At 39.0% G+C, this 19,237-nt stretch overlaps 1 protein-coding gene across 1 annotated transcript in view; it reads left to right on the forward strand.

Moving 5' to 3' along the window:
- The window catches only part of LAMC1 (laminin subunit gamma 1), a 130,368-nt gene that overhangs the window by 91,155 nt on the left and 19,976 nt on the right, over positions 1-19,237 (forward strand). Inside the window, exons 9-16 of the mRNA XM_070940950.1 lie at positions 4,852-4,974; positions 5,084-5,273; positions 7,161-7,273; positions 9,893-10,114; positions 10,537-10,725; positions 14,095-14,340; positions 15,349-15,502; positions 17,386-17,528. Of these exons, the coding sequence (XP_070797051.1) occupies positions 4,852-4,974; positions 5,084-5,273; positions 7,161-7,273; positions 9,893-10,114; positions 10,537-10,725; positions 14,095-14,340; positions 15,349-15,502; positions 17,386-17,528 (1,380 nt within the window). The remainder of the gene's footprint in view (positions 1-4,851; positions 4,975-5,083; positions 5,274-7,160; positions 7,274-9,892; positions 10,115-10,536; positions 10,726-14,094; positions 14,341-15,348; positions 15,503-17,385; positions 17,529-19,237) is intronic.

Genomic DNA, 19,237 nt, shown 5'->3' on the forward strand with positions numbered 1-19,237 from the left:
ATTCGCCAAAGCCTGTGTGTTTATGTAATACTCTTGCCATATTTTCTAATTGCCTTTCATTTTCCCAAGCATTGGGATCTTATCCAGGGTCTTTTGTTTTCAAATATTTCCAAACTATTTAAACATAGCTTTATTATTCATTTTTTTTTAGTGAGCAATCTAGTTTTGCTTCAGCTAATATTGAGTAATTTGTTCTTTTTGCAATCCAAGGTATTTTCAGAATTTTTCTCCAGACCAATGATCTAGCTCAGGAGCATCTGTTTTTCTTCATTCTGCCTTCCTGTTGGATCACTTTTCACAGCCATGGTTACAACTAGAGAAACCGTAGCCTTGACAATATTTACCTTTGTTGCCACTATGATGTCTTTGCACTTTAATCCTACAATGTCTAGTTTTGTCAAAGCCTTTTTCTGAAAGCCCTTGTCTTTCATAGTTACAGTCACCATTCCTATGAATTACTGAGCCTGTGGAGTTCAGGTCTGCTTATTACTTCAGCTTCTTTTCTGCCTATTTCCATTTGGTTAGCATTGCCATTAACATCATCTGAAGGGGTTTTTTTGTGTGTGTGTATTTTTGTTTTAAATTGAGCCGCAGACTAGCTTTGTGTTTTCTTCTTTCCCCTTCAGCAAGAGTTTACTCCTTATGAGGGTCTCCTCGTTTTCAGCTATTAAAAGGATATATTGATGTTTCTTCTAATCAAATATTTCTCATGATCTCTGTACAAGTTAAATAAATAAGATTGACAATCTGCAACCTTGGCACATTCTTTTGTCAATGTTGAACTATTTAATCATTCCATATTTCATTCTAATGATTCCTTTCTGGTCAGGCAACCAATTCTTCAATAGCAGATGAGGTGGCCTGCTATCTCCTGAATCAGTGGTGAAATCTAAAATTTGTTACTATCGGTTCTGGGGGCGTGGCTTGGTGTGGGAGGTAATGTGACTGGGTGGGCGTGGCCAATTTTTTTGTTTTTTACTTTTAAAACCATTTTTTCTACAACCTCTTCGACAAAGAGGTTGTAAAAAAATGCTATCAAAAGGCTCTGATGATCCCAGCTGAGTTGCCTGATCGACAGAGGCTTTTTAAAAAAGCCTCTGCCGATCAGGCAACTCAGCTGGGATCGTCAGAGGCATTAAAAAGAAAAAAAAAGGTTTTTTTATTTTAAAAGCCTTTGACGATCCCAGCTGAGCCGTGCGATCATCAGAGGCTTTTTTTTTACTTTTAAAAGCATTTCTTCGGCCGAAGTGGTTGTAGAAAAAATGCTTTTAAAAGTAAAAAAAAAAAAAGCCTCTGATGATTGTGCGGCTCAGTTGGGCATGGGGGGGGGCAGGGTTTTTTGCTACAGGTTCTCCGAACCACCCGCCTCCATCGCTACCGGATTGGGTGATCCGGTCCGAACCGGGAGCATTTCACCTCTGCCCTGAACCATCCCTAATTTGTTGTGATTTACATAGTCAACAGCCTTAATGTAATTAGTAAAGCATCGTAATACATATTTTTTTTAAACTCTTTTGTCCTTTTCATTATCCTTCACATGTCACAATATGATCTTGGCTGCCACTGCTTCCATTAAACCTATCTTATCCATGTGGCAGTTTTCATGTTATGAATGGTTGGAGTCTAGGCTGCAGCATTTTGAGCATGTGAGATCAAGTGCAATTGTTGGGTACATTCTTAAGTATTGCCCTTTTATTTTTAGAATATAAATTTTATCTTTTCCAGCCACACGGTCACTTGTAGAGTTTTCCATATCTGCTTATAATTTATATAAGTATAATTTTGTCAGATTTTAAACATACTACTGGTAATTCATCACCTCCTGACACTTTCTTGCTAGCAATATTTTCTCCTGTGATTTCACTTTCCAGAATGTCAGTGTTCAAACCTTTGTACATAGCATCAGTTGGGAGATCTTTTTACATAGTTCTTTACATAGCTCTTCCACTATCTCATATCGTTTTGTATCTTTCATGTAATAGCAAAGTTCTTTATGTTTTGTAGGCAGTGGTATCCATAGAAAGATCCAGTTTGATATAGTGGTTAAAGTATCAGCCTAGAAACTGGAAGACCATCTCTAGTCCTGCCTTAGACCTTGAGGAGATAAATATTTCTTCAAGTAGTAACAGGAGAAAATCAAATAACTTAAATTATTTTCAGAATTCCAATCTCTTCTTTTCAAAGAAAATTGATACACTGAATAGCAGCTTGTGAAGAATGATTAGAGAGGAAGAAATGGCAGGTTTATGCTGATTGAAGAGAGAGAGTTTCATGCAGTGGCTAAGACATCATGATAGAAACTAGGAGGTTGGGAGTTCTAGTCCCATCTTAGGTACAAAAGCCAGCTGAGTGACATTGGTCAGCTACTCTCTCATACCTAGACAAGGAGGTATTGGCAAACTATTTTTGAAATCCTGCCAAGGAATCTGCAGGGATAATTCTCCTCCGAGACTATATTGTGGCCTTGAGGTCACAGGCATTGACTCACCTTAGCTTTATAGTTGTTGCAACAGTTGTTGTAACAGTTGTTGCATATTTATCATGTGAAAATTTGTTCAGACATTGTGATAACCATCCATTATGACAGAGCTGGGGGGGGGGGGGTTGCCATAGAAGCTGTCAATTGAAAAATAGCCCTGGAACCCTTGATCAAGAAGCAAATACTAGTTACTGAAAATCATATTTATTTCTTTATTTAGCCCTAGGGTTCCATGAAACATAGTTTGAAAAATTCTATATTAAGCCATGTACCTCTCTCTCACAAACCATTCCAGGCTACACGAACTAGATAAAACAAATCCCAAATGGGATGTGTTTGCAATGTCAGGCTCTATTTTGAGTTATTGCTCCCAGATTAGGCTAGGATTTGTTATTGGCTTGTGAGTTTTGCTATCTGGTAAAACATTTGATTTCGGAGAGGTTTATCTGCTGTAGGTAAGAAGCAAAGTAAGAGAAGATAAATTGCATGAAATAATATGCTGAACATGTGTAACCAATAAGGATAAGCCAATAGTTTTGCTCATGATAACTTGCAAATGATGTGACTGGAAAAGAGTGGAAAAATAAAAATTGGAGCTACTTCATTGTACATATATAAAACTGACCCAATATACTTATCTTGGAATTGTTTTTTCCAGTGCAGGAGGTTGGACTCCGCACCATCAATACCTTTCTCAAAAGGTCAGAGCAGGAGCAAGCCTTGTATCCAAATTAAGTAAACGAATCCAACCAACCTCCATTTTACCTCTTCGTAAAGTCTTTCAGGCTAAACTTGTTCCAATCATGCTCTATGGTGCTGAAATTTGGGGTCTTACAGAGGCCCCCATATTAGAGAGAACTCAAAATAATTTGTTAAGGAGGATGCTTGGGGTAAACAATTCCACTTCAGCTGCAGCCGTCAGAGCTGAATTGGGACATTTCTCACTGTACACCTATACAATCACTAGGGCGGTAGCCTACTGGCTAAAAATGAGCCAGATGGATGCCAGCAGACTCCCTAAAATATGTCTAGAGGAGCAGCAGATTTCAAATCCTCAAAGGTATTCCTGGCTAACCCGGCTGTCAGAAATATTGAACCGATATGGCGTAGGGTTCCCGTTGTGTGACACACTGAACCAAGTTAAACAACGGATTAAAGATATACATGGGCAAATGGACATGGCAACCCTTTCAACTAATTCCCTTAAACTGCTGACAGCAGTTAAAACAACTTTCACTCTGGTAAAGTATTTACATTTAGAAATGCCATCAGTGGAGAGACAGTTATTTGTTAAGTTTAGATTCGAACTTCTAGATACCAACGTTAGATTTGGCCATTATCGGAAAATCCTGTATGACAAAAGAATATGCATATGTGGGGTAAACGTCGTGGAGGACACGGCGCATATAATATTCGAATGTAGTCTCTATCAAGAAGTAAGAAAACAATATCTGTCCCCAATTATAAATAAATTTCCCCACTGGAATATAAGCCAAAAATTAGCATTTCTGTTGAGGGCTGACTCTCCTCCCCTGGTAAGAGCGATCACTCGATACCTTAAAAGAATGACGGCAATACGAGCCAGTTATATCAAAAAAAAAAATTATCGATTGTAAGGAAGATGAGCTCAGTTAGAGAGGAGCTATCCTATTTGGGTTATCTAGTCTTGGCAACTTAGCTATTGAAATTTGATATTGTAAAATTTTAATGTCATCTATCATATATTTTTAGATTGCTATTTTTGTAACTGTTTTATCTTTTTCCCTTTTTCTTTTCTGTTTTGTTTGAAAAGGCCTTCGGGCTATTCAATAAACTATACTATACTATATATAAAACTGTTTGATCAAATAATCAATAAAAATCCATTGACTAGAAAGGTTGATATTTTTTTTTCACTGCTACTTTGTCAGCAGAGTTAATCTCAACATTTGTGAAGGAGGCCAAGTACCAGATGGCTGAATTAGGCCTATTCTGTTCCAGTTTACACTTAATAACACAAGCTTCTCAGCTTTTTATTTATTCATTCATTCATTTATCAGATTTAGAGACCACCCATCTCACTCACAGAGCAACTTTGGGCAAGTCTCTAAATCTGATAAACTCTTGTGGCTAAGATCAAGTCTACTATCCGTACCAGTTTAATAACACACGCAGTGGCAATTTCTATCATCCCTGAAGCAGGATTTTCTCCCTACATGGTTTGTGTAACAGGTTTCTTAAATCACAACAGTCTGTTTTCAATCAGTGTTGAAATCTGTTTCCTTTTCATGATAGAATTCACAGAGCAAGTGGATATTCAAGTTATTTCTTCATGTATTAAGTAGAGCGAATTCAACTTTTAACATAAGATGGTTTCTTCTTGTGACTTTCAGGAAAGGAAAACTGGCATGCGGAACAGAGAGATGGCTCTGAAATCTCCATTCGATGGATACCTGAGACTCAAGAAATATCTGTAATCTCAGATACACCTTTTCCCATCTATTTCAGCACACCAGGTACAAAGGAAGAATGATTATTTATACATAGATTATATAAGCATGTTTGCCAAAAAACTTTCTACCTTTTACCTTTACTTGAATGTGGATTTTGTTGCTTTTGTCTCAGGCAAATTCCTTGGAAATCAATTGCTAAGTTATGGGCAAAACCTGTCATTCTCTTTTCGGGTCAATAAGCGAGACACTCGCCTTTCTGCTGAGGACATAGTCCTTGAAGGTGCTGGACTAAGAGTATCTGTACCTTTGATTGCTCAAGGCAACTCCTATCCCAGTGAGAACACTCTGAAATATTCATTCAGGTAAAGGTATCTGTATGTTCTAATCTGGAAAATGTCAGAATTGCCTGGAGGTAAAGATTCTGGTTAAAGTTTTTTATTTGCACAGCTTAAAATATTAGAACAAATTACTATAAGTGGAATATTTCTTTGCCTTAGATTGTAAATGAATAGTGCGAAATGAATGATTTTGATACGACCTTGGGGAATTAGAAATTACTAAAATGTGTTATATCGGGGGGAGGAATATAAAATTGTAGTTTTTGAAAGAAAAAAAATACTAAATTGTAGTAAAAATACTAAACTGAAGTTTTAAGGGATACAACTCTGTTTGGAGGCATCAACTTTTGCTCTGTGATAGTAATAATGTGGCAGAGTACACTATACCGAAATATTTATTTTCTCCTATACTTGAGAGGTCAACTGCTTTTATGATGGATTTAATGGTTATGTAAGATTTTATTTTTAATAATACTTGGGGCAGAACACCCTCCCCCTCCCCATCAATTAATTATCTACAACAGGGAGTGGAGAGTGCTACAACCCAGCCAAAACTAAGCAGTTTGCAACCTCATTAACTTTAATAGAGGAGAAATAATACTTGTTATTCCTTTTCTGGTTTTAAAGCCATGTAGCTCTAAGCATTTAACTATCGCTGAGTTCCCAGCTGAACATTCCATTAAAATCTTAAGTTCAGTAATTCAGCATTTCTTTTTAAGTTGATTGAAGCTTCCAATCTGTAAGGTAAGATGTGTGGGGGAGTTCAATGAGCGATATGGTTGAAAGCAGCAGTTGCAAATTGATAGGTAAGAAGCAGCCTTTATCTTGATTTTGCTCATTCTTGCTCCCCTCACCACACATTTTATCAGCTTTTAGCTGATCTCCCATCTAGGCAGTTTAATATGAACAAACCAGCTTGGTTTCAAAGTAAATTCAAGCAGCTTTCTCTAGCTAGTCTCTTCCCTGTGCACAATTTTCTGTCCTATCCTGTCCTGGACATTGGAATGATTTTAGATGGGCTTGCTGGAAAGCATAGTCCCCAAGGCAGGTTTTGCAGACTGAAAGCAAGCCATTAAAACAGAAGTAGACAACTCCAGGCCCCAGAGCTATGTGAGTCCTCAAACTTCATGCTTGTTTTAGAGTTTCCTTCATACAGAATTGCTAAAAATTGAAATTCCTGTCCCTTTGAGTAAAAATAATGTGTGAGAAATATAGTTTTAATTCCCCCCAACCTGCAACAAGAAAAAAATTAGAAAATACTGGTGCTACTTATGTCTATGATGTGGCCTTACGTACTTTGCATCTCTGCCATCCCTGTTATGGTCCCCATTCTTAATTTCTTCTCCAAAAGGTTAAGCGTGGTTGATTAGGCTTGCATTAAAAATGTCTTAGGATCCTAGTCCTAGGGAACGGGTGAGGAGTAAGTGATACTCAGTACATGCAGAAGTCTTGTTCAGCCTTGAATGTACCTTCCCTCTGTTTCCTCACCAGCAGAGAAGGGAACTGTTTTTAGTTGATGGGTTAGGATGTGGAGCAAAGTACCTCTGCCCTTACCAAGAATATATCCATAGCTACAGTAGGGTGGTTTATGACCATGTTTCTGGGTAGGTGATGGATCCTCTGTTCAGGTGACTAACTACCAGTGGCTGTTTCCTAAGTTTTAATTTGGGTTAGTCTGAAGTGCAAGTGCAGGGAGTAATTGGGAAGTTGTGAATGTGCCTATTTACTTGCCCAAGGGCAGCGGAAGAAACAAGGCAAATGCATATGAACTTGTATTTTATTGAATGCTAGCAGAAGGGAGAGATGCTGCTACCCAATAATATCAAGACAAATCCTATTTAAAAGCAACATGTCTGCCAGTCAGGTTAATTCTTTGGCATTTAAAACTGTTTCAATGCTATTTCCCTTTAGGCTCCATGAAGCAACAGATTACCCCTGGAGGCCTTCTCTTACTCCCTTTGAATTCCAAAAGCTGCTCCATAACTTAACAGCTATCAAGATTCGTGGAACCTACAGTGAGAGGAGTAAGTTGGTGGCAATTGCTGATGATCAAACTGAGTGAATGTTAAGAAATACCTTTCTTTGCAGTTGCACCTACCTTGCAGAATTCTTGGAATGTTTGTAGTGTTTCTTCCAAAGTTTTGTTGTATGGAAAAACCATTTCGTTCAAACAAGTCTTTGCTTTAATCAGAAAGATGGATCTTGATTAGTCTGTTTTATGTTCCATGCCTGTTTCTTTTCTTTAAAAAAAAAAATTGTAGTGTTAACTATTTTACTGCATAAATGGTGGCCCCACTCATTTATGGTATGATTTTCAACACGCAAAGCCCAAAGGGGTTATTAGACTTGGAGAATGTGCATCCCTATCTTAGAGCATTCCTTGTTTCATTTTACGATCCTTCTACTTATTTCATAAAATTGGTCATAGTAATATCTCCCCATTGAAGATTTGGGATATTAGAAGTCTTCACTTTTTTCATTACGATGCTATCCTGCCTCATCCCTGAAAGTTTTCAATTTGAATGAAGTAGCTTGCCACCTAGGTTGCCAAAAATATAGCACATACTGTACACATATAGTTGCATTAAAAGGGTCCACATAGCTAAGGAGGAAATGACTTCACTCAAGGGAAAAAATACAGAGATCCTGATAGGATTTACATTCTTCTATTGTTAACGTGCAGGATCACCTAGGGTTGTGGCTGGAACTACCACCCCAAATATATAAACAACTTTACGTCAACAGCCAGCACCATAGAAGTTGTGGTGTACGTGAGGCAGAGCTGTTCTTAAAGCTGTTCTGAGGCAGCAGTTATAGGGCAAGCCCAGTTTTGAAGAGGAATCCCAGCACAAGGGGGAAGGAAATGCTCTTTTCTCTAGAATGCCTGGTTTGGCTGAACTCCCTCAAAGTGAAACATTAATTCAGCTCTGAAATACCAATCCATCTGTCAATCTGCAAAGGTGGGAGTTGTTCCAGGATTTTTTTCCCTGAGGATATATGCAGAAGGAATGGTGTGTGTAAATAAGTTTCTTGCATTCCTTACCCACCCATGCTTTTACAGGGAGAGTGTTTGGCTGGTTGCCACATCTGTGTGCTTCTCAGCCTTTACTGTACAAAGGCAAGATATCTGCCCACAGTGGTATCTTGACATCATGAGTAGGCCCTGGTCTTAAAGTAATACTGACTCCTTGAACACCTTGCTTAGAAATTAGGAATCAGATAAATAATTTGATTATGGTTTGGCAAAATGTTGTAATCCTTGTTTTTTATTGTATATCACCCAGAGTCACTTCAGGTGAGATGGGCAACTTCTTGCAGTAAAAGAAAATGTGCCCTATGGCCTTAACTATAATAACTCTCTTTTCTTTCTAATTATAATTAAAATTTTATTTTAAAAAAAATAAGAATAGAATCCTACAAAATCTTTGATTTAAAACTATTGATGCGCATTGATAAGTCTTGATTGATTATGTGGGGAGCCAGCGTCATAATTTCCTTTTGTTGCTATCTAAGGCAAAACCATGATTAAGGCAAAGGAAAGGCTAATCCAGTGAGTAAAAAGACAGCCAGGGCCATCTTCCTTAGCCTGGTTTCAGACCAAGAAGTAATTATAACACATGGTTCATTTGTTAGAAAATAACCTTTGCCTAGGTGTTACTGCTCAAACGTTAATGAGCTCACAAAATATCTTGGATGGAAGTATACCATTGTGTTGAATGGGAACTAAGGGAATCTCCTCAAATCCTTTTTCTAAATCAAGAGACTACTCCGGTTAACACGTTGAAGCAGCACATTAAAGTGGCACACTTGGCAGACCTGTAAGCATGACCTGTAAATCCAATGTTTTAACAATCAGAAATGATTGTTAATGATTTATCATTATCAAAATCATTCCCCAATGATTTTTTTTATATTGTGCCATACAACTTTTTGATCAGTGCAAAAGATACATTTTGATAGGCAACCCCAGTCATTTCCAATTCTGACACAAAGGACAAAGCAGCCAAATTATTAAGAACGCACAATATTTCCTCAGGGTCTTGGAAGCGAGTATTGCTTGATGCTGGATAAATTTACGTGATGCTTTAAATTATGATGACAGGGATATTGTTCTATAATTGTATTTTATTGTGTGTGTGCATGTGCATGTTTAAATGCTCTGTTTATGTTGTTAAGATGATAAATCACTGGGAATCCTGGATTCTTGAGCCATAGAAATGAGATATATCGTATATCTCATAGAAATGAGATATAACAATCAATTGGGGATTTATGTCAAGTCGAAACCCACAAGACAGACTTCCTGCTCCCTTCCCAAATATCAATTTAAAAATATGGGAGAAAATGCTGTGAATAGCAACAGAAGGCCAAGGTTATTGGTGACACTTGAGATGTTGGTTCATGGAACTCTTTTCTCTCCTTCCATATCAGCCAATCAGAAAACAATGCTGATGCGAAAGCTAGGAGAAAAAAATAACTTTTTATGACTGATGTGGCTATGGTTGGAAACTCTAAACAAATCCAGCTTTGTAAGTTTGTGTGACTTGCCTGGAAGCAGTGGAGCTCCTTTACTGTGCTATGGAGATTTGTTAACATCTCCTACACATCTTACTCATCTTGATGACTTTGTTTTTTTTCTTCAGGTGCTGGGTATTTGGATGATGTTACTCTTGTGAGCGCTCACCCTGGGCATGGAATACCAGCAACTTGGGTGGAGAATTGTATGTGTCCAGCAGGATACTTGGGGCAGTTCTGTGAAACCTGTGCCCAGGGCTACAGAAGGGAGACTCCAAATCTCGGACCTTATAGTCCTTGCGTGCCATGTTTCTGCAATGAGCACAGTGAAACCTGCAACCCTGAATCTGGTAAAGAGAATCATGGGGATATTGTTAGTGCTAGGTTTTGTTTGCACTTTGATGTCCTGAATGAGATGATTATCTAGACCAGTATTATTCAACTTTGATAATTTAAAGATGAATGGACTTCAACTGGTGGGGGAATTCTGGGAGTTGAAGTCCACACATATTCATGATGCTATGGTTCAGAAACATTGACCTAGATTATCTCCTTGAATGAATGCCCTACTAATCTAATATTCTTTATTTTAGTTTTTAAATGTCATATTCCATTCTTTTTATATATAAAAGCATATTGCTTTATCTACTCTTTTCCCTTGTCTATGTCTAAAACAGGATATTGTGCCATATCAGGAGAATCTCCTGTCAGAAAGCTGCTGCCCTAGTGTTTCAGCCTCTGGATGATAAGCTTTCCTCTCTTTACCCCCCAGGAGCATGTGACTGCAGAGATAACACTGCAGGTCCTCACTGTGAGAAGTGCAGTGATGGTTATTACGGTGATGCCACCACAGGCACCTCTTCAGATTGCCAGCCATGTCCATGTCCCGGGGGTTCAAGCTGTGCTGTAGTTCCCAAGACCAAGGAAGTGGTCTGTACCAGTTGTCCAGCTGGAACCACAGGTATGCTCTTGTCGGATTCTCATTATGAAGACACAGCTTTGACAAGCTCTGTTGCACTGCTGGGTAGAGGAGTAATGAATGGACTTGAATTTGTTCTGGGTTTTTTTCCAGCAAACATAGACTTTTTCAAATATAAATTCAGTTATATTGAATCTCATTTTTATGTAACAAACAAGCAAAGGAGAATTATTTGAATAAGGATGGAAATGCCAATTTCTGGATCAGTCATTCTGGAAATGCAATTTCTATGACAGCCCTGGAGCCTGGACCAAAAGTATAAAGTAGGAGCTTCATTTAGGCACTCCTATTACAAATTACTGGATGATAGCAATAGCACTTAGACTTATATACTGCTTCACAATGCTTTTCAGCCCTCTCTAAGCAGTTTACAGAGTCAGCATATTGCCCCCAACAATCTGGATCCTCAGTTTACCGATCTCAGAAGGATGGAAGGCTGAATCAACCTCGAGACAGTGAAAATCGAACTGCTGAACTGCTAGCAGCTAGCAGAATTATCCTGCACTACTGCATTCTAACCACTGCACCACCACGGCTCAATAATTACACATGATAGCAATTTATAACTCCTTCCTTCCTTCCTTCCTTCCTTCCTTCCTTCCTTCCTTCCTTCCTTCCTTCCTTCCTTCCTTCCTTCCTTCCTTCCTTCCTTCCTCAAAGGATTTATTTCCCCAGTAGAATTTCATATATTGATCCGGTTATCCATTCAGTGGAGAAATCAACCTTGCAGCCCATTAAAATGGAAAAGCTGTTTCAGAAACATGTGTGGCAAATTTCCAGGAAAGCATAAAAAAAAAAGCCTTTTAAAATGCTTGGACCCATCCACCATTAGAGCGGGTGGAAGAAATCACACTCTTTTTCTTTTTTATGACTGAACAATGTTAGAGTTGCCCCAAGGAATAAAGAAATTGGCCAATCTTGGCAAATTGTCACTCTTAGAGGAGGCAGCTTTCAGATGGTTGCACAGAGTGTCTGTCCATGACCCAACTTGTCTGAGTCGTAAAAGTAAACAAAATCAACTTTGCTGTTCATTTCTGAATGCTGGATTTATTGAGGGTGTGTTCAGTGTTCTTTATTTTTTTTTCCTTATCAGTCTGAACAGCCATGCTTCAGGCTGAGATCCTGATTTCTCCAGTCTTTTGCTTCTAACTCTTTATTTTCTCTCCTATCAATTGATTGCTAGATAACCATTACCATAACCTGCCTAGAGGCTATGGGTTTTACAGAAATGTGGCATCCAGAGCTTAGTGCATGCTTACACTTTTCAAAATTTTAAGTGGATCATCCCAGTCTATAAATGATCCCATGTTGTATAGGAGCCCTATGCACTTGTAGAAAACCTATTTAAAAAGTGGAAAAATTCATGTAACCTATTTCATATTTGGAAGCCATTAGGAGAAATATTCTATGATGTAGAGCAAAAAGCCTCCTAAATATATGATAAATAGGTTCTTCTTTTATCTACTTATTCCCCAAATATTTTTGCCTCCCTCTTAGATTATAAAATGAATTGTGCTTTTTTCCTCTTAAAGTTGCTGTTAAGTCTTGTTTCTTACATCCCAGATTTCCCCAAATTTGGCACCTTTCAGCTGTGTGAATTTCAACTAACAAAATTGTCAGTGGAAGTTCTGCTAGCTCAGAAATTCTAGAAGTTAAGCTCTGCACATTTGGAGAACACCCAGGTTGGGGAAAGGTTGTTTAAGGAAGTTCCTTTGAAACATTACTACACTGTGTTGTTAAACTCTGGTTTCCATTTATCCTTTGATCTTTCCATTCCTCTAATGTTACTTCTTGTCAGATGATGGTTTATGTACTATTTGCCTTTTCTTTGTTTTTGCTCTGCTTCTTAACTCTGGGATTTGTTACCAGCTGTAGCTTGGTAAAAGTAAGTACAGTCCCATTTTCAAAAAGCAATGAATTTATTGGTTGTTCTATGCAACTTCTGCATGTCACTTGAAGTCCATATTGCATGTCAGTCTGCCGTTATGTTCCCTTCTCTTTTATCAGTAAGAACAGTTTTTAAAAGAAACTTGTAGCTGTTTTATTACTCAGTGTTTCCTTCTATTTCTTTTTGCCACCATCATCACCATCTTCACGCCAATAAACACAGATACAAAACTTAAAATACAGGGAAATCAAACTTGAAACAACTAACAATGAAAGGAAAATGCCAACTAATTTTTGCAAGCCATAGCTATTGCTAGAAACTTGGCAACTTTTCTAGTGGCTGCCCAAGTTAAGTCTTGTTAAAAGAGGTTGCAACGTAGTCATTCTATGAAACTACAGAGGAGAGTTTTATGTCTGGACTGCCTCAAGGGTCATTTTCAGTGCTTTGCAGTGGGTGTTTTAATAATTGGAGCATTATTTCCAAAGGATCTGGTTAAAATACTGGATTTATGAATGGAAAATGCAATCCTTATTTCCTAAGTGCTTTCATTGGCTTTGGAAAAGCTTCTTTCTTTTCTTCCTTTTTTGTTGTTATAAGTGGTGTATTACGGGTAAGCCACATTGTGTTTCTGTCCCTGTAGAAAAAGATCTGAATAACAAATAAGCAGGTCTCTGGAAAGCTCCTTCAGAGTTCTAGTCATTCATAGAATATAGACTCATAGGCTGGAAGGATCTTTGAAGGTCTTCCAATCCAAATGACATTACATCGATGTCAGGGTCTTGTCATCTTCTGTTTCACTTTTTTGACACAGTATATATGCCTCTTAAGGATGCTGAGTCCTCATCTGATCTGTATTCTTAGTGGGCAAGCTGATTTATTGGGTTTTCAATTACAGGTAGTCCTTGGCTTACAACAGTTCATCCAGTGATTGTTTGAAGTTATAAGGGCACTGAAAATGACCATTTTTCACACTTACGAATATTGCAGCATCCCCATGGTCACATGATTTATATTTGGATGCTTAGCAACTGGCTCATATTTATGACGGTTGCAGTGTTCTGAGGTCATATGATCCCCTTTCGCGACCTTCTGACAAGCAAAATCAATGGGGTAGCCAAATGCACTTAACAATCGTGTTACTACCTTAACAGCTGCAGTGATTCAGTTAACAACTGTGGCAAGAAAGGTCATAAAATGGGGGCAAAACTCACAACTGTCTCGCTTAGCAAGACAGATTTGGGATTCAATTGTGGTCGTAAGTCAAGGACTACCTGTAATGTTTCTGTATGCCTCGGCATTCCTTGAAGTCTGTACTTTTCTGTATGCCCATATTGGCTACACCTCTGTTAGCATTTCACTGTCGAGACTGAAAAATGGAAGGTTTGGGGGTTTTTTGCATGGATTACAGTATTTATTTATTTATTTTTTTGTATGTTCTAATATACCTGTTTCCTGGCTTACAGGTAAAAGGTGTGAGCTGTGTGATGATGGTTATTTTGGAGATCCTCTTGGCCAAAATGGCCCCGCCAGGCCCTGCCGCCTCTGCCACTGCAGTGACAACATTGATCCCAATGCAGTTGGGAATTGCAACCGCTTGACAGGAGAATGTTTGAAGTGCATTTATAACACAGCTGGTTTCTACTGTGACCGATGCAAAGATGGCTTCTTTGGGAATCCCTTAGCTCAGAATCCAGAGGATAAGTGCAAAGGTAGGTGGTGTTTTTTTTTTTCTCAGTTAGTAATGCTTTTGTCACAGTCCAATTCTAGGACATCAGTCTGCCCCTTTCATCAGGAGGAAAGCTCTCCCCTACCCCGCAAAAAAAATTGACCAGGGGATCAGCTGGGAGATACTTCCCAGTACTTGTTTCTTCTGCCTCTGTAATAGAAGATTTGACATGTGCTTTCTTGCCTTAGAACCAGTATCTTATGAGCAAGCAAAGACCTTCCTTCAGAAGCTGCGCTCATAGAATTATGCTTACAGAAATTGTCTAGCACATCTGTGGAGTTTGCACACAAGCTTTGGTGGAATCTGAGTCTGCTGAATGAAAGATAGCTCCTTTCCCCTTCCTTATAGAACTTGGTTTCCTCACCATCTTGGTAGCTTTCCTCTAAACTAATTAGTATTAGAGTCTGATGTTAATGTAAAGGAGCAAATCTAGTAAAATAGAGTACAGTCCTCTTAACTTTTCTTTTGAGGCATCTTTCAATATTTGAAGTAGCCCCACACAAAAAATTGACTGCTAGAAAGATGTCTCAGTTACACCCTCAAAGTAGTCTAAAGTCCTCATCCGTCCATCGATCAATGGTTGCAGAAATTTGTGGAACCTGGAGAGAGTGGAGGATTCAGCTGTTCCATCCAAATGAGGGATTATGTTTTCCAACTTGTGTATTTATGGATTGTTTGTGATGTGGTCAAGAAGAAATGGTTCCCCCACCCCCATCCCTGGCAGAACACTTTGTTTATAAATTGTGCCAAGTATTCTTTCTAGCCTATCCCACTGAGATGCATTGCAATATGTAGGCACGTATTTGATGAGCAAAGAGACTAAATACTAAATTGGAGCCTCTACATTTCCTTTGCCTAATAGCCTTCTTGCACTATTTTCAAAGTGTGAAAATGGGAGTCACCATGCCCCCTAGGCTTCCTGCAAATGCCCTCTGAATTACTTCGGGTTGGAAAACCCATTCTGATGCCTTTTATGCTTTTATTCTTGTAGCTTGCAATTGTAATCCTTACGGCACGGCAAATTTACAGAGAAGCTGCAATCAAGTAACAGGCCAGTGTGAATGCCTTTCACATGTCACAGAGAGGGACTGCAGCTCCTGCGAACCAGGTTTCTACAACCTGCAAAGTGGGCGTGGCTGTGAAAGGTGAGCTCTTTTTTCCTGACGCAGGAATTGAATACCAGTGGCCTGGATGGATGGGACATCATCAGAGAGGTTTCCCAAGGGTAGAGGAGCTTTTGTTAAAAGCAGCTGTTAAAAATTTACAACTTGGCTTTTCAAGAAAGCCATCTGCAGCAGGTTGCCTCTCAGTCTCCCCTGTAACCATTTATGCTTCCTAAAAAACCCCGATATTGTCCTGCCTTTCCTGAAATGAAGCCTCAATGAAATTACACGTGTGCACTTTCTTCCCCAGTTACTTCTGCTTCTCCTGCCACTGGTGCGTTTTTAGCTGCTAACTCTATAAAGGAGAGATCTTCTCATTGTTACTCTGCGTAGCACTCTCAACTGAACAATGTACAAACATACGAGATAGTTGCTGTGGCTGTTGACTATTGATTTATTTTTGTTGTTGGATCTTCCCATTAGTCTGCAGCAGATGGCAGCACCTAGCCAACTTTGATGTTCTCTAAAAGCTAAGCAGGGTTCAGTGTGGTTAATACTTGAATGGGAAGCCAGAGAGAATAGCAAGGGGGTAGGATGGACCAGGAGGTGAAAAAACATCCCAGAACACAGTAGGAAACCTCTTTCCTGAGAAAACTGCATGGACATCTGCTGGTAGTCCCCAGAATTTGGATTCTGCTTGAAGAGTCTTCACCTTTACCTTACTTTACTTTTAGATAATGCAAATCATTTAAAAGGAAAAGAATAGAAAGCAAACTCTTCTCTAAGGACAAAGAAACTTTCAACAATAAAGCGGGGGCAGAGGAATTGATCTGAGAGTCTAGCTTCTTTGAAGCTACTTCTTTTCAATATTTAAATGCTGGCTTCAGAAAGGGAGGCCTGTGAGGATCTGGCAATCTGTCCTGACTCCCTGATGTTTTTCAAAGCCTGCATCTAATCTAACCATCCCTGGAGCCCATGTATCTGGCTTTGGAAATGGCAACAAACATCAGGCTTTCTCATTTATTCAGTGTGTAGTGTGGGTGCCTCATCTGCTTTAAATTCATTGCAACTACGGAGGTCAGGCTGTCCTGCTTGCAAAGGACCAGAGCCAAAAGGAGTCTCGGATTTTATTGTATAACTGGGAAGTTCCATTATCTGTGTCAATTTTCATGTTTAGAGGAAGATAATGTTTCTGAGGGGTTATATATGGAGCAAAAAACCTTGGACTAAAATGAAGGATAGGAAGATTCATCAAGTTTCCTGCCAAACAAGCTTTCAAAATTCTGCCAAGGCTTAGAAGATAACTAAGAGTTCAAATACAAGTAGTCTTCGACTTCATGACATCATAAATCAATGATGACAGGATCTGATTTTACAATCCATTTTTACACTGGTTATATTATTGGACATATCATTGTCAAGTGACCGCTGAATACTGCAACTGGCCATAAAGGTGAGGTTTTGCAGTGAGGCAAAAATGCAGTTAGTTGTTGACCATTGGGGTGTATGCAGCTGTTGGAACTTCGGAACCAGGTCATAAATAGCTTTTTTTGGGGGGGGGAATCCGTTGTAACTTCAAAAAGTCATTGAGCGAGGACTACCTATATATTGTTCTTATTTTATTTTATAATAGGCACTTTGTGTTAAAACCATTTGATTGAATATTAAATTTAAATGTCCTCAAATACTGCATTATTGAACTGGTTTAATTCACAGAAAGTGGGTATTTTCTAATTTACAGTGAGTGCTGCATTCCCTTTTGACCAATTGTATAGGCAAATGACACCTGTCTTTCATCCCATACTTACGTCCCTTTGGGCAACATGTTTTTTATTTAGTTAAATTCAGAACATGACAAGCATAATACACACACTCTTGTTTCCTTACCTGTGTTCATTGATGTTGAGATGCTCTTCCTCTCCTAGATGTAACTGCCATCCTCTGGGCTCCACTAATGGCCACTGTGACATTCAGACCGGGCAATGCGAGTGCCAGCCAGGCGTTACCGGCCAGCGTTGTGAGAGGTGTGAAGGCAACCATTTTGGATTTGGTCCTGAAGGCTGCAAACGTAAGGGGAGTGGGGAAGACGTATTTCCTGTCCCAACCCTTCCTCATCCATTTGTTTTCCATCTCTGTTGCTCTGTATGGAGACTCTGTTCATTGCTACTAATGTGTCCTTAGACTTGGATATCACAAGAGGTTTAATTCTCCTCTCCTCCCCCCCTTTGTCTGCCTCTTGCATGTTTTCTCGTTTCAAGTCCAGCAAGGATGTTTTTGCAGTTGTATGAGTTTTGCTTTCTGTCTCTAGGGCATTCAGATTGCATATACTGGTAGACCATCTGCTGCTCCTTGTCATAAACACTTGCCCTGAATTTTGTCCCAGAACTGACCTGGTTTTTGGCTCTTACACTCCTACGTGGTTGCTGTGGAATGTGGCCTTTAGCAACTAACTCAGATTGAGAACACGGAAAGTGTAAAATCTAGGACATACATTCCTATTTCTTTAATCCTCCCGTTTCCTTACTTTTTTAAAAAAAAAATAAAATTAGTCTTGGATGAATAGATTTGGATATGGTGATCCACTGCACTTATAACACTAGCTTCCTGCAAAGGAAGACGTGTAGAGTTGGCTTTGGGAATGCCAAGTGCATTCTCTTCTGTCACCTTCAAAATAATTAGCCAACTTCCTTCTTCTCCTTTTGAGGAATTGCCATTGTTCTGTAGCATAAAACATATTGATGCCAAGCTGTAATGGCAGTTTGAAATGTCATTGGGATACAGCTTGGTGTCATTTAATGCAAAACGGGAAGAGGAAAATTAATTGAAGCATATTCTTTTGTGTCTAGTTTCTAATTCACATACCCTGGTTTGCAAGTGGAGCTGGCATATGGACCACTAACACAAATTTCAGCAATAGCAAATACAACTTTGAACGTGAACTTACCTTAAACAATAGAAATGTTCAGCAAACATATACTTTTGTCACATTATACCGGTAGTCCTTGACTTACGACCACAATTGAGTCCAACATTTCCTTTGCTCAACAAAGAACAGTTGTTAAATGAGTTTTGCCCTATTTTATGACCTTTTTGGCATGGTTGTTCAACAGACCACTGCAGTTGTTAAATGAATCACACCACTGGCTTTGCTTGTCAGAATCTCGCTGGGAAGGCTACAAATGGCGGGTCACATGACCCCTTGACAGCGTAACTTTCATAAATACATGCCAGTTGGCAAGTGCCCAAAATCTGGTCACATGACCCTGAAATGCCACAATGGTCGCTAAGTGGGAAAACCAGTCATAAGTCACTTTTTGTAGTTTTGAATGGTCACTATAGATATATATATTTGGAAATCACTGAGAGGCACACCCTAACTGAGGCTAGGTGGGACAGGTATGACGCATTGAGTCAGAGTATTTACAGATACATTTGCTGCATCATTGTTTTTTTTTTTTTATGGTAACATAATACATGGTAAGTGTATATTCATGATAGAATAGTGAATCAGACAGGATAAAAAATGAGCCATAAGGGCTAGACAGGATCCCTCACTGCTGTTATTTTCTTGGCATGTCTTCTTCAACTGTACATCCACCAGATGTTTTGGGACAGCAACTGCTACAAAGTCCAAACTAGCAAACTAGTCTGGGTGGAAATTTTGGGAGTTCCTGTCCCAAAGCATATGAAAGATGCTGTTTTGGGCCACATGATATAATAAACCTCCCCTTCATGGGCTCAATTGTGGTCATAAGTCGAGGACTACTTATATAACCT

Source organism: Pituophis catenifer, unplaced genomic scaffold (assembly GCF_029215685.1).
Source record: "Pituophis catenifer annectens isolate HBS135680 unplaced genomic scaffold, rPitCat1.0.hap2 SCAF_3, whole genome shotgun sequence".
In the NCBI taxonomy this organism is placed as follows: Eukaryota; Metazoa; Chordata; class Lepidosauria; order Squamata; family Colubridae; genus Pituophis; species Pituophis catenifer.